This window comes from Pelecanus crispus, chromosome 1, assembly GCF_030463565.1.
Source record: "Pelecanus crispus isolate bPelCri1 chromosome 1, bPelCri1.pri, whole genome shotgun sequence".
NCBI classification, from domain to species: domain Eukaryota; kingdom Metazoa; phylum Chordata; class Aves; order Pelecaniformes; family Pelecanidae; genus Pelecanus; species Pelecanus crispus.
In genome coordinates, this window is record NC_134643.1 from 136,794,301 (window position 1) to 136,809,612 (window position 15,312).

The 15,312-nt window shown below is 42.2% G+C and overlaps 1 protein-coding gene across 2 annotated transcripts in view; it reads right to left on the reverse strand.

The window, feature by feature from the left end:
• Positions 1-14,627, reverse strand: part of POLA1 (DNA polymerase alpha 1, catalytic subunit) — a 206,813-nt gene extending 192,186 nt beyond the window's left edge. Inside the window, exons 1-12 of one of the 2 annotated variants that reach the window (XM_075718412.1) lie at positions 14,597-14,627; positions 12,879-13,003; positions 11,761-11,857; positions 11,184-11,264; positions 10,298-10,413; positions 9,986-10,048; positions 8,397-8,495; positions 6,307-6,502; positions 5,907-6,075; positions 4,818-4,996; positions 1,306-1,418; positions 732-848 (exon numbers count right to left, since the gene is read on the reverse strand). In XM_075718412.1, the coding sequence (XP_075574527.1) occupies positions 732-848; positions 1,306-1,418; positions 4,818-4,996; positions 5,907-6,075; positions 6,307-6,502; positions 8,397-8,495; positions 9,986-10,048; positions 10,298-10,413; positions 11,184-11,264; positions 11,761-11,857; positions 12,879-13,003; positions 14,597-14,627 (1,386 nt within the window). Of the gene's footprint in view, positions 1-731; positions 849-1,305; positions 1,419-4,817; positions 4,997-5,906; positions 6,097-6,306; positions 6,503-8,396; positions 8,496-9,985; positions 10,049-10,297; positions 10,414-11,183; positions 11,265-11,760; positions 11,858-12,878; positions 13,004-14,596 lie in introns of both variants that reach the window. The other variant, XM_075718403.1, reaches the window with a different exon arrangement.
• Between the last annotated feature and the right edge of the window lie 685 nt (positions 14,628-15,312).

Genomic DNA, 15,312 nt, shown 5'->3' on the forward strand with positions numbered 1-15,312 from the left:
CAAATTTTCCATTATAGCAACATTTTGCTTTTCCAATGTTATTTTAAGGATTCGTTGAGCAAACAGAACACAGCAAAATAACACTGTAAGACTATTGCCCATAACTGTAAGCCCAGAACAGCTTAAGTTGCAAGACTGGATGACAGTCCTCACAACTTGCTACCTCCTGTATAAACGCACTATCACAATCCATGCTCCGAACAGCACGCATTCTAAAAAGACAAATCTGCAAAGGTGAGAAGAAGGATGAAACATGCCAAGAGATAAAGTTCAGTATGACACCTGGTCAAACGCAAAGCCAGTCTAATCCCAGTGCACTGACCCATCTGCTGGACAACACAATCTTTCATTTTAAACCTTGACACCATGAGCTGGTACCCAGGCTTTAGGTATCAGAACTTTTACCTGTTCTGTATTCTCAAAAATAGCTCAGAAAGCAAGAAAAACAGTCTAACTTTCAACGCAGTTTCAAAGAAGCTAATGAGTATTTTCAAAAGCAGTATCTTTAAACTTCTGGTGGAACAATCATGTTGCAGATTTACTGTTCTTAAAGGAGTACAGCTATTTGGGAAGACACTGGGATGGCTTTTACAAGCAGGTACACTTACATGTGTCAGGAGTTATATATTTGCATTTCAGCATAACCTCCCCCACTGGATAGTGTGCAACAGACTTCCCACCTTTGAACCAGAACAAGAAAAAACGACCAAATAGGATGCTTGCAGACAAACCTTGGATTTGAACTTCATGATCTTATACTTTGGTGAAATGCAGTCATTAAATTCCTTGAAAACACTCATTATAGTTACTGGAGTCTCCGTCTCTTTGCCAGTGGACAGGTCGATTTCCTCAAAAACAGAAGTCAGGTTTTACAAATTAACAAAAAATGCCAGCAGACATGACAAATAAGTTGAATTTTGCTTTGCTGTTATGAATCATGTATCTCCTCTTTAATGGAAAACTACAAAGCAATCGGCCAATAAAACCCAAATTTAAAACATATTATTTGAAACACAGTGTTTAGAAAGCACTAAGTTTTCTAATAATACTTCAAGACAACTATTTCCTAAGCAGCCAGTCTAAAGGTAACAATTTGTCTGCAGCTGTTAGGGTCAGGAGAAAGCAGCAATGCTCTACTCTGGATCTCACATGTGATATACCATGTATACATTGCACTTAACCTTACCAGCTACATCAGACAACACTGGCTTCAACAGTTCCCATAAACACACTACTAGAAGTCATAATCTGCCACAAGCAGAATGAAAGGTACTTATGTTTGACATGCTTAAAAGATATACTTACCGTTTCACGTGGCAGTAGATAAACAGTTCTCTCAATATTTTTCACTGTCACACAACAACTGACATAGGTGTTTGCAGATTCAATCCAAACTTTGCCAAACAAAAATACCACACCTAAGGAAGAAGGGCAGAGCAAATAATTCAATATGCAATTCTTACATTAATCATTCTTAACGTTGCTTAAAGCAGCTTATTATGTATTCTTGTATAGAAACACTTCTGGTTTAGGTCCTTGAACAACAAATCTTTCTGATATATCAGCACATTCTAAATTGTTTTAAATGCCATCTTTACAAGTAGATACCTGTATAGTTCTTCATGCCCCTACCTCCATCACTATAGTAACACCTTGATATGTGAAATTCAAAATGGCACCACACAGCCAGTCTCAGAATTCTGCTCCAATATTCCACTTCTACCTACATGAGTTTGATAATTCATGGGGAGAGGGAGGAAGGAGAGAGCATTCAGTGAAAGCTGGAGATAATCAGAATGCCTGTGCTGACAATCACCCCTGAAATACGTGTTATCTACAATTTTTCATTCTTCAGCTAGACCAGTATAATTAACTCATTTTTCCTACACTTTAGTACCATGAAATCAAGACTCTACTACTAATAAAACCTGTAGAAATACATTCTGAAGACAACAACTGAAGCTGATCAACTGTAAAGAGTTTTCAACTGACTACTTTTAACAAATGAGGACACAAAGATGTACAACATCACAAGAAATCCTGGATGCTAAGACAGCAGTTGTAACAAAGGTAGACGTTCAGAAAGCCTATATAGAGCAGAACTAGCACAACTGACTTCACTGTGGACCACATCATTATTGTACATGCATATCTCTGAGCCACAGAGAAAGTGGCATTAGCACAAAATGCTGCAAACTGCTAATCAAGTGATGTTAAACTTTGAAATAACGTAGAACAAGGCTAGCTGACTTTCACATACAGTTTGTGAATTGCAAGTAAACTTCCAAGTACAGCTCAAAAACCTGGCTTCACCTGCGTTCCCTTCAAACTCCAAGTAACTTGGAATTTGCTTACATGAAAGACACTATTCCTATAGTACACGACTATTAATGAAAACAGAAATATCACAGCTGAGACTGTCTCAGAAACAGTGTTTCATATAAGGAAGATTTTGGAACCTGCGTTTCTCCTTGGTCTGACAATGCACAAACAAGTCCTTGGTTAAGAGTTGTAATTTATCTTTGCCACGAGATCTGTCAGATGTAAAGGTACCTTTCTTACTCCATTAGCTCAAAGATAAATCAGTGAAGATGCACTAAGACAGATGACAGAGTTAGAGTGACAGGCTAAGAAAAATCATTTCTTGAGTGCTTGGAATAGATGTGAACAAGACTACTTTTGTCAAGGACAGAGAATGTTGCAGTCTTGAAGATGATGAGAGCAAGGATACAAGCTTCAACTGCACAAAGTATCTTAGAGATTTTAATACAGAGGCAATCTTCAAGATTTAGACAGTTTGAATAAAAGGATCTAGAAAGAGCTCAAATTACAGATCTAAGTGACAGGGAAGATGAAGTTCTCCCCAGCAATCTTTTTTTTTTTTTTTCTTTTTTAAAGGGGTAAAATCTCAAAAAGGTTTGTACCATACAGAAAGATGAAACTATGGGAGAGACCACAAAACAACGAGTTGGTCGCCTGAACAGCTGGCAGTGTTAAGAGCATGGAGAAGTTAACCTGTCAGAGGTGTACATATAAGCAGGTGAGGTAGGTAGAAGGATACATGAGCCAAAGACAGGGTAAAAGGCTGCCTGGATTGCAAAGACAAACTTCAATCAACTCTAACATGGACAAATAAGTGGTCTTAATCCCCAGATTTCACAGAATCAGAGTAGTTTAGGATGGAAGGAACCTTTGGAGGTCACCTAGTCCAACATCCACCCCACCCCCCCCCACACACACAATGAAAGCAGGGCTAACTTCAAAGAGTTTTCAGAGACATTTCATATGTAAAACCAAGAAATGAGAGAAGAGACATCAGGACCTATCCCCTGTAAGCCTGATTATGGAAAGAAGAAAGAAAGGAAACACAAGAGTAAAGCTTATAAAACACAACGTCTGTGAAAAGAAAGATCATGTTACCAATGAACCAAAGTCAAGAGACAGGGAAAATGTCTTGCAGAGGGGAAAGAAAGGGCAATTTTTATTCGTTATTTCTTTAAAATGTTAATAGGATTACAATTCTCAAGTTCTCTGCTTAAGATAGTAAAGGGAGTTAAGAAATGTAAGCCTCAAAAAATCATTAAGTTTGAAAGAGTCTTATGATTATGCTATAGTATTTACTCTTCAGGCAATGCATTTGACATCACAGCAAATGAGGCATAAACAAAGATCACGAACATGTTAAACAAAAAGCAGTATCAAAATTTTCCCTGCTACACTACTAATTGAAAACAGGTGCAGTCTTTATTATTCAGTCCTGAAAAAGTCATAATGAGAAAAGAACACTCCTTGCATGCGAGGAACAGAAATCCTTTCATAATTATGCTCCATTCAGCAACCACTGACTTAGAAGACAAAAAAAAGAACAAGAACAATAGCAGGGTCTTTAAAAGTAGCAATTTTATATTAGAGCCATTGATTTCATCAAGATAGCTATGATTATTACCACTCCCATCACCAAGCTGTTTAGCCCAGCACAGTCTCATATTTAAGTTTGGCATCCCAACTCACAACAAAAGGTGTAACAGAGAAATGTATCTGACTCAAAGCTTACAGCATCAACCCAAAAAACCTTCAACAACATATGGAAGAACCGTCTGGTAAACCTACATGAAGCATGAATTAGAAACCCAAGATCCTAAAGCTGCTAATGAAATGAGGGGAAGTGCTTAGAACAGATGTGAACACGACATCTTTTGTCAAGGCTGAGATCAGAATGCCGCAGTTTTGAAGACGATGAGAGTCAGGATTCACACTTCAACTGCACTAAGTATCTGATGGATGTTAATCCAGAGATAATCTTCAAGATTTAGACAGCTTGAATAAAGAGATCTAGACAGAACATATATTTTTTCAGGCCACCTTCCTCCCTTGATAGGCATACCTCTCCTTCATATAAAATCATGCAACTGCTATCGTACAGGCTTTCTAATAATCCACCAGAATTTTAAGTTACATTTCCAGAAACAAGAAGAAAGCATGCTCAATTGTTGCACCACCTAGTACGAAATTAACACTATCAGCTTATTCCTGGAGCACACAGGGTTTTAAGAAGGCCGATGGGTCACTAACATTGAAAAGTGCTAGTAGCTCCCTTTGTACCTCCCTACTACTACACTAGACCAAGAGACAACATTCTTGCTTTGCCCAATCATAGTGCCCTGCACTGAGGACAGAGGTGCGGAAAAACAAGCGATCAACGTACAAGTAATAGAGCACAGAGAGACAGGGTATCTCGACACAATTTAGGCAAGTCTGAAAATCCCAGTTACGTAAAAAGAATCAGAATAGCATTTTCTGCCTTTAACTCAAGTTACCTGGCTGACTGTACTGATCTTCATACGCATCCAGCCAATAAAATCTTAAGACTTGATCATCATTTTCCCCCTTCACCAGTGGAAGGAGATCGGGGTCCAGCTGAACTTCTGCCACTACTACATCAGCTTCATCCTCATCAACTCTGTCCCAACACGAGGTATCTGGGAGAGAACAACTTCTGCAGGTTTTACAGAAGAAGAAAGAAACAAGAAGTAAAATTGTGCCTTTGCTATAATCACCATGGTTTCACCTTTTTTTCAGCCCTGTATTCGCAGGCCTTTTGTTGCTCTTTCCACTACTGAACAACACTCCCAACAGCTGGGTTTCCTCAGCTTTCTTCTGAAAAGAAGGATGGAGTGACAAAGAGAGAAACCCACGTACAAGTATGGTTCTCAGTACACAACACACAGACTTTGAAAGTCATTCACCTGGTATTTCAGCCTTGGTCATTCACACCTTTACATAACAAATACATCCATCTATCTATACAAGTTGCTCAAGTGGGAACAACAGATTCTTTCAACAAAACTACCTTTTCAGTCATTAAAAGTTGAAGTCTTTTTGATCATTCAAATATTTTACAGTTTGAAGTTATGGAAACATATGATTCAAGATTCTTCCAAACTGTATTAAAAACAAAAAAGGGGGGTGGGAGGAACCCCCCCTTTTTTCCTATTTCCAAAGACACAGCTGTTCACCATGTGAAATTACTTTCTGCAACAATATTTTTAACTACAACTAACGTTATGAAATACTTTCATAGCTGCCTAGAATAAGGATTGTTAGCAATTCCTCCTTTTGCTTCCTGGTATCAAAATTCATTGTTCAACACCCACACTGAGTCACCTCAACATACTGAAATACATGTTATGTTGTCACATGCTAAATCCCAAAAACATCAAATATTTTTCAATTAAGTAGCTATCAGCATGTTCAACATTACCATTTTTAACATCACTACAAAAAACCCCACCACGTAGCATTATCATTCTGTCTGTATCACAATTATCCCATTGGCAAAGACAAATATGAAGATAAATCTGAGGCTTATTGGTTGAAAAAAAAAAAAAAAAAAAAGATATTCTTACAAGACAGATGTCTCTTTCTTCTCTGATTCCAGCTGCTCTGTCTCTTTCTTTTCAATTTCCTTGTCTCTCTTCAAGCTTTCAGCTGTCTCAGGTATAGTTTCCACATGCTCTGCTTCCATAGGTTCATCAAAGTCCTCCTCATCAAAATCCATCATTCCCTGATCATCATCTGGAAGTGTTGCACATAGAGCTAAAGGCTTGAGTCATTAAAATGACATGCTGTATATATACTACAGCAATATGCATAGAGAGCATACTATATGCATGAATGCAATATACAGTATTAATATACAAACAAAATACCACATGTAAGCTATCAAGCATCTAACTAGTATAAACTAAGAAGTGTTTTAACATTAATAACAGTTTCCAGAACTGGGTTTTGATTTCTTTTAGATACCTTCAATAGCTTTCTCTTCTATTGTCTTCACTATTCCCCCATTTTCTGCAGCTTTTTGCACATACTTGGTATCCTCATTTTCAGAGGCTATGACAGATTTTGCTGTGTAATTGGGATGTTTAGGACGAAATGAAGCTGGAGGAAGAGCTTCCTTCCTGAGATGAGCAGGAGCTTTCTTTGATATAGGGGTGATTACCTGAAAGACATTTTAGCCATGAGTTAAAAAAAATTCTCTTAAGAGCAAAAAAGGAAAAAAAAAAAATCTAGCACTCGCTATTTGCAGAACTAGTAACCAGGGCTACAGGAAAAGCTCCATGTATTTTGCAGCATGATAGCTAAAACTCCTCAAAAGTAAACTTTACTTTCTATAGTATCATTTCTGCTGTGATGTGTTTCTACTATAATTTTACAAAGCAGTTTACAACAGGCCATGGTTGATATTTAATTAAGTTTGTGGCTACTTTCACTATTTTTCCCCCGTAGCACTACTCCATCCCTAAATTAAAATGTCTGTGTCAGCTGAGTATGTGACAATATACATCAGGCAGGGACCGAGCCTGGAACAACTGGGGAAGGCCAATATGGCAGTTTATGCCTGTTCATACCAGCAATGAGTTCAAGATGTCTACAGGACACCATGGGTCTAGAGAACAGAGTGCTTCTCCACTGGATTTCTTCATGCTACAGACGTGACAGGGAAAGCAAGGAAAACAAAGAAACTGTATTTCAGCATGTTCTGCAAGCCTAAACTCTGAGGCAGTAAGCACATAGTTTGTTTTTCAGACAGGATACCACTACAGCAGCAGCTACAGAACCTCTTCTTACGGAAGGTGTGTATGAAGTGGCCTCCGCCATGACCAACAACAGGTCTCTGCATCTACTGGCCCTTAACCTGTGGCAAGGTCCAAAACCTTTTTCTTCAGGGAAAGCTGTTATTTACATAGAATTTAGAGTTGCACACAATCATTTCTAGGGTTTTAATCTCAGTACAGCTACTTCTATTGAGGCCAACACCAAACTCGGCCCTTCACTCACCTTAAACAGAAAGCAAACATATTTAATCTACCTTCACCAACAATTTTTTACTAGCTCAGCCAAATGAATTTGTTCATACTTATATTTCTGCTCATCTCCTGAAGTAGAAAGCATCACTGCCATCTTGCTTCTTATGCCCATTTATTTTCTAAGGCTGCAATCTTCATCTTCTTCATCTGCTTCATTGTCTAAAACCTCCAGTTCCTCCTCCTAGAGCCACAGAAGCTATCATCTGAACAGCCTGTCTGGGAATTAATTTCCTTCTCAATGTTTCCTACTAGAAGTGACCACTGTTCCACACCGTAAAGACAAAAGATCCTCTCTTACTATATCTCTCCCTTTTTTCAATTACTTCTAGGCTCCAACACAACCGTTGAAATGAGTGCCACTGGTGATTATTTTCAACATTAAGAGTTGATGTTGCTATTACGCACGGTTTCACAAATCAGATTTATCTACCCTACTCCATTTGCCCTCTAGAGACTCTTACCAAATATCTCATTGTATTTCCAGCTATAAAGTCCTTCTCGTTTACCAGAACTCTTAACAAAATGCTAGCCTTCCATCCTCTCACTCCAAAGTCTCCCCCTAGGGTAAACTTCTATCCATAGCTTCAATTTTCCATTTGCTTTCCATTTCTGCAGAAGATTAGTTTCTTATCCTTTTTCACACCGACAAATACTCTTTCTTCCGCTTATTGCACTTCCTATCATCCTTTCCTTGCCACAGGGGTCTTTTCTACTCTTAGGAAAAAAGAGACAAAGTAGAAGCTCACCTTCTTGTGATGCACCTAACATTATAAAAACAGTTTCATCTGTCAAATGTAACAGCTATATACTATTACAATACTGAAGATACAGAAAGAGTTGTATTCTCTTTATGTATTAGCATGGAAGGGGAAGACGAAAAATGCATGAAGTTACACAGTAACATTGCTAAGGAAGCTAATGAGGAAGGTAATTTCTAGAAGCAGAAATAAAAGACAACAGTATTCAAATCAACCAAAATACAAATTAATACTTATTAATGAGAACTTTTTTGATTTTTTCCTTTACCTTAGGAGTTTGGGACTGCACAGAGAAAGGATTCAGTGGTACTCCAGCAGACCTTTTCCTTTTCAGCATTATAATTGGTGGCGGACTTATCTGAACAGTCTGAGTATTGAAAGAAAAGAGAAAGTGACAAAATGAAGAGGTGTTGTTTAGTGTTTTGCCTTGGTTAGTAATGTTTTCCATCAAAGAGAAAGAAGGCCACTGGTATTTCTCATCTGCCAAGAAAACACACCTTCTGGTATACAACTCAACCTCGCAAAAAGAAAAAGCTATCTAAGCAATCAGCCCATGAAGACAGACACTCAATTTTTTTGCTAAACAGGTCAAGAGAAACACTGTCATCAATCAGTGAAACAGTTTTCAAACAGTGGGCATTTCAATAGCTGACTGTGCCTTTAATGTGCAAGTATCAGAATAACTGGTGGGATGCTCTTCATGTCTGCTGAAACAGTAGTACTGAGCACACATGCCTTAAGAAAGGCAGAAGTGCCCCTTCAGCACGGTCACGCTAGAGGAAAACCCATTTTAATTTATTTACATGTACAGGTATTTTATACTCACACTTATCAACAGCTAATAACAGAAGAAATTTTAGAGAGCAAACAACAAAGCCAAAAAACCAACAGCTAACTACTATTCAAGTACATAGAAGCCATAGTGTAATTATTAGCATTATTTCCCCTAATCAATGCTCCACAAAATTCAACAGCATTAAAACGTATCTGCTTAATGATCTGAGGGTTTCTGATAGCTTAAGATATTATAACTTTCAATCAGATGTCATAGGGAGGAGTAAAATACTAAGCACACAAAACCAAGAGAACAACTTTACACTGGAACATCTATATCCCTCTTACTGCCCTGTAAAAACCCATTATGCTTATTATGATACAACATATTTCAATTCAGTATCTCACCACTACAGCAGTTTCTTGGTTTACATGTGAGCAATCCCTTCAGTTTTAAGAAATCCTGCTAAGAGGCATTAACTCATTGAAAAAGTCATTAACGATGAGGAACAGCCTCATTTCAGACAGTCCAACCCTGCTACAGCAGCCATCTTGCACTCCTAACTCAGAGGAAGCGTTAATCTAGCTCTGTGTAGCAAACTGCGGAAAGCAGAAGCAGGCAGACAGAAGTTCAGGCTACGTCATCTGCTGAAACAGTCCTCCCTTGGCTCCTCTCATGAACCAAACGCGCCAGATGGAAATATCCTACAGTTTACTGGCTGGAGCGTGGTGATACACATATATGGTATACACGATTGAGATGCAGGTAAGTCCTGTTTCACTCCAAGCTGACTAAAACATAGAAGGCTGCATTAGCACACGCTCTACACCACATTAATATAAACCATCTCTAATCAGGACGTAGTAGTTTTGGCTTATCAAATCAATACAGTCATGCAACTTCTGCATGGTGGAGATGACAGGCTGACTGCATACACATGTCGAATACACCAAGCAGACGTACTATGGAAGAAATCCATCTTAGGTGGTCTAGTTTTAGGACGAACTTTATTTCTTTGATATGTTCCACAGCACGAAAAAATGGATTAAGGTGTTTCAGGCAGATTTTATTAATATACTTACTTCAGCATTAAGATCTTGAAGAATATCCCCTAGTAAATCATCCTTTGACAGGTCCACAGTTTTCTGTAAGATAACAGATTAGCCAAACAGTTCTTAGTTATATGTGCAAACCCAATCAGGAGACCAGCAGCAAATGACTAAAGGGTTTCTGCAAAGCACACACGATGCTTTCAGGAATGCTCCATACACAAGAGATTGTAATAGGACTTTATGTCTTGCAAGAAACTGAAATGAGCCCTTGCTTTATTCCACTCCCACTAAAACACTGCAAACAAGTTAGAAATCTTTAAATTCAAAAATGTAAAAACTTACATCTGTGTTCGTCTTCCCAGCACTGGCTATAAACATAGACTTAATTGTGTTTGGCTTTGACACCACAGATTTTTTCACGTTCTTTTTATCAAGCGTAGATGTTTTGCCGCCTTTTCCTACAGAAGAATATAAAACTGTGAATGCTACATCAGAAAAGCTCAATGTTTAAGGGTCCAGTTATTAGCAGGAACAGATAGATAGCTGAGGCAGTCTACTTGTCTACCTTTACGCTGCTGGCTGAAACGAAGCCTAGTCATCTTTCATTTGCTGCCAGCTTTTCAATGGCTGTCATGCACGCACACAAAAAAGCACAACCCTATCAGCACCCTATCTTTCCTAGTCACATCAGAGATGATCTTTGCATACTCAAGTTCATACTCCAGAAAAAGGACCAAGGTAGTTTACATGGAAGCATCCTGAGAAAAAACACAAGCATCCAGGAGTTTGGCACTAGGCTTGGATTCTCAACATCAGACTCAATTTTTCAGTTTGCCACCAACTTCATCTAAGTTGGCAAAATCATTTGATCCCAGATCCTTAAAAGCATGCAAGTATTTTAGTGGTGAAAGAGACCGCACATCCCTTAGATAGGATGCTCTGGAAACCAAGATCATTCCTAGATGTATTTGTTCTAGAAGTGGATATATATACCACAGAAGACTGTAAGCAAAATTGCCCCAGTAGTGCTGAAGTAGTTAGCAGAGATTTGACCTCAATGTGCGGACCTCTACCTTCGGTATCACGGGGGCTAAACAAAATCCACAGGCACAGAACTACAGAGCTTCAAGTAACATGTCACACGGTCATATTCACCACATACTGATGCCAAGAAGGTACCTTTTAAAAGCCACTGGAAGGCATTTGACAGTAGTCATGTTCAACCTACCTTTCTTACTGGAACCAAGAGCATCATCATCCAGATCTTCATCAAAGATTTCCCTTCCATCTTCTACATAACCTATCCCATCTATAGAAAAACAAATTGTTAAAATTTACATTTTAAATTCTGTCCTCTGATATTTCTAAATATATTCATTATCACAAGTTTTACATATTTAAACGCTTTTCTCCCCCCTTTAATACAGAGCAAAAGTTATAAATGAAAAAGTATTAAAAACTACAGGACTCTCAGATGTAGCTTCTGTTAGACTAAATATATTATTACATGTTTAGAAATTATCAATTACAGTACTTCTTTTTAAAGTTACATCACTGATAGCAGGAAATAAAATTTCAAAACTAGTTCTTAATGGAAAAATATTATCATTACCATCCTAATATGCTACTATGAGAACAATGCAAAAGATTCGTTTCCATATAAAAGCTTATCTTTTTCTTGTCTCCTAAAACAATTTGTAAGAATGTACTAACTGTAACTTACCTCAAATCATGAACGTTATGAAGCGTAATTGAGTTATAACACTATATAATCAAAATAGCTCTCCAAATGAATCTTAACTTACCATCATCAACAATCCAGTCATCATCCTGACGTTCTCTGACCATCTTGGAGTATTCCTCCTCATCTATTTCATCGTAAACACCTGTGAACTCCTCAACCTACAGTTAAGGTATACTGAGGATTAACAGTTCCCATACCATTACTTGTTAGTATAGGTCATCAGTAAGAACATAAAAGTTCCCAAAAAATGCATGATTTCCTACACTGTTACACCGTTCACAACTTGTAAGCACCATTATTCATTCAGTTTAAGCTTTGGTTTTGCCAGTGACAAAAGACAAGTTATCAATTTTTAAAATTATCACAGCATACTGAAACTCAAAATCTACTGAAGCACTAGCAGAGATTTCGTTTGAAACTGACTTGCTTAAAAAAAAAAAAAAAAACCCACAAAAAACCCCACAAACTAAAAAATCCTAGCATTGGAGACTTCTGACCTTTAGCTCTAGTCTCAAACACCAAGATGAGCTCAATGAAAAAGAAGGTGATTTGATGCACCCAAGCGTAATGCTAAATTCTATCGTGCCTCAGAGTAAATTTGCATGTTAATGATCTACGCACTTCAGGCTTCTTCAGATTTATCCACCTCAACGCGGAAGCCACTTCCTATTGGCATTACAATTAATTGCACAGTATCAATGTTACACTGCCAGATTTCAGTTCCACCAGTTAAATACTTAAATTTTGGTTTCTTTGTGTAAACATAGCATATCAATATGAATGGACTGCCGTCATGTAAAGCTTTGAAATTCATGTAAAGTTTAAAATCATCTGAAGTTAAAAAAAAAAAGTACTTCCTATCATAACATTAATGACACAATTAAATTTTAAAAGTTGGTCCTTCCCTGTGAGATAGTTATCAAGCATGTTTGACTTGCAGTTAATAAAACTGTTTTAGTTTTGAAAACAGAAAGACACAAATTAATGATACCAGAAAGCATACCAGAAAGCAGCAAAACAATTACAGTTACATTCTGAAATACATACACTGTTAAAAAACAAAAGCTTATCTGAAAGGCAGATTTTGTTTCCTATGACTTTTAGATACATATGAAGGGTAGGTAGGCACCTCAGCTCACAACCACTTTTTATTAAAAAGAAAAGATGAGGAATTTTCACCTGATATTTTATTTTTTCGCCAGCCTTGGCTTTTTTCAGACGTTCCAGTGCTTCTTGCTGGCCTCTTCTAGACTTCTTCTCACGTCTAGAACGTGATGCTGCAAAACTTCCAGACTCATGCATAGCTGCAATTAATTAAAAGCAAGTGAAATAAAGTTTAGCAGTGAGCCGCTGTTATCTTTGGTACTTAGTGTTCAATGATGTATTATTAATAGATGGTGGCAGTTTTGCTTCAAATGAACATAGAGAGCTACCTGGCTAAAAGCACACAGATGGCTCTTGGTAAGCCAAATCTGGAATTATACCGAAGGCATGGTCTCAGACAGACACAGAGGTCAGACAGCCTTCGTGCCAGTTCACATTCGGCAAGAAGCTACCACCTAGATTTCCAAAGCACCTCTCACCAACCCTTATCTGAAAAGTATCCTCCCATTCTTTCCTTGGGAATTTCCAGCTCCTTTTATTTTGCATGTCTCCATGACAACTCAGGAACAGACAAGACTTAGGAAAGGCCTATATTGCTACAAAGCAGTAACGGGTTTTTTTAGGCGGCTTCACAATGTTGACGAGCGCAGCTAGATTGAGGCAAGCCAGTAATCTGCTGACAGCAGAGGGCTGCCGCCCCATTCCCTCACAGACTTTCTTCCCTTTGCAACACTCCCCCCGGCAAGGTGCTCCCCACTTCTCTCAGCCTTTTTCTCTCTTGATTTTGGGCGAGCGGGGACATTTACCTGACCACAGAGAATGAACGGTCCCAATCCAACTTAGGAAAGCAGACAACTAGCCCAGGAACAAGACTGCAGGTTTTGTGGGACAAGCTGAAGCGCCCGGCTGCAGGCCGAGGAGACCCAGGGCTAGCGAGAGCGGCCAGGCCAGGCGGCCAGAGGAGAAGGCCAGTCCCCTCCCGGCGACAGCAGGAGGCCAAACTCTTAGCAGAGCCGCACCTCGGCAGCGTGAAGCAAATAAGCACGGATTTGTACCGTTAAGGGCTGGGATGCACCGAAAAGGGGCATTTACACCGACTGCTACCAGAGGTGGAAGAACCGCCAAGACGTAACAGTTTGGGCGCATCTGCACACGGTTTTCTGTCAATTCTTTGCGCTTACTGTAAGCCAGCACGGAAGGCAAGGCTGCTCCCCCCGAGACGAACGTGCTCCCCCCCCCGCGGAGACCACCCGCGCCTGCCGGTGCGGCCCCGGGGCCCGGGCTGCGGGAGCTAACCCGACCGCCGCTCCGCCCGGGACCCCCCCAGCCGCACCGCTGCGGGGACACCGGCGCGGGGGGAGCGGGGCGGGGGGGGGCTGAGCCGGGCAGAAGCCGCCCCTCCCGGTGCAACCCCACACACACAGCCCGCCCGCCGGGACAGGCTCCCCCCGCTTGGGCAGCGCGGCTCCCGCCCCGCCAAGCCACCCCAAGGCGGGGGGACACGGGACGCTGGGCCCCGGCCCCCCCGGAGCCCCGCGGGCGGGGGACCCGCTCGGAGCGCTGCCCGCCCCACACACACACACACCCCGCCCGCCGCGCACGCGCGGGCACCCGCCCCGAGCGCCGCTGCCCCCCGCCTAAAACCGAAACGACGACGGTGACGGCGGCGGGAGAAGGCTCCCCGCCGCCGCAGCGGAGAGAGAGGCTGCGGCCCCGGGCGCCCCGTCCCCTCCCCGCCCCGCCCCGCCCCGCCCCGCCCCGCCCCCCCCGAGCGGGCTCCCCGCGGGCCTCACCGTCCCGGCTCCGAGCGCCGCTCTCGGCCATGGCGCCCGCGCGCTCGGCTGGCGCCAAGGCTCCCGAAAGTGGCGCGAGACGGGAGCCCCGCGCGCCGCCGCCGGGGCGGCAGCCAATCAGCAGCCGCGGCGGCTCCGGCTCCGGCTCCGGCCGCCCCGCGCGGGGGCGGGTCCGGCGGGGCCAGCCGGGGCGGGGGAGGAGCGGCGGCCGCCGGCGGGGCCGGGGGAGCGCGGGCGGCTGGGGGTGCGGGAAGGGGCCTCCGTCCACCCCCCCTCCCCGGGGCCGAATGCGGGAAGGAAGCTCCGGGCGAGGCGGAGCCACTTCCTGGGCGAGGCCTGCGCCGCCGCCGGCGCCTGTCGGCCCGGGCACCGGCCGAGGCCTGGGCTGGCGCTGGCGGCTCCGGCCGCCTCAGGCGGTTTGCGGGGCCGGGCCGGGCCCGCTGCTGTAGCCGCGGCTTCGCAGCCGCAGCGGGAGCGCTTTGCGAGGCGTTGCGCGCAGATGTGCTCGCTCGTTCAGCCGAAGGGCCCGAGAGGGGTGCGGGGCGGCGGCCGGCGGGGCTCTAGGGCCCCTCCACCCCAGTGCTGTGGCGCCTTAATTGGGGCAGAGCGATGTAAATGCACGCTCCCGAATTGGGATACGGTGGTGGTTGACGTCAGCATTTAAAAGCTGGAGCCAGGCGGCAGCGTCAGGCTCAAAGACGGCCTGCAACAACAGC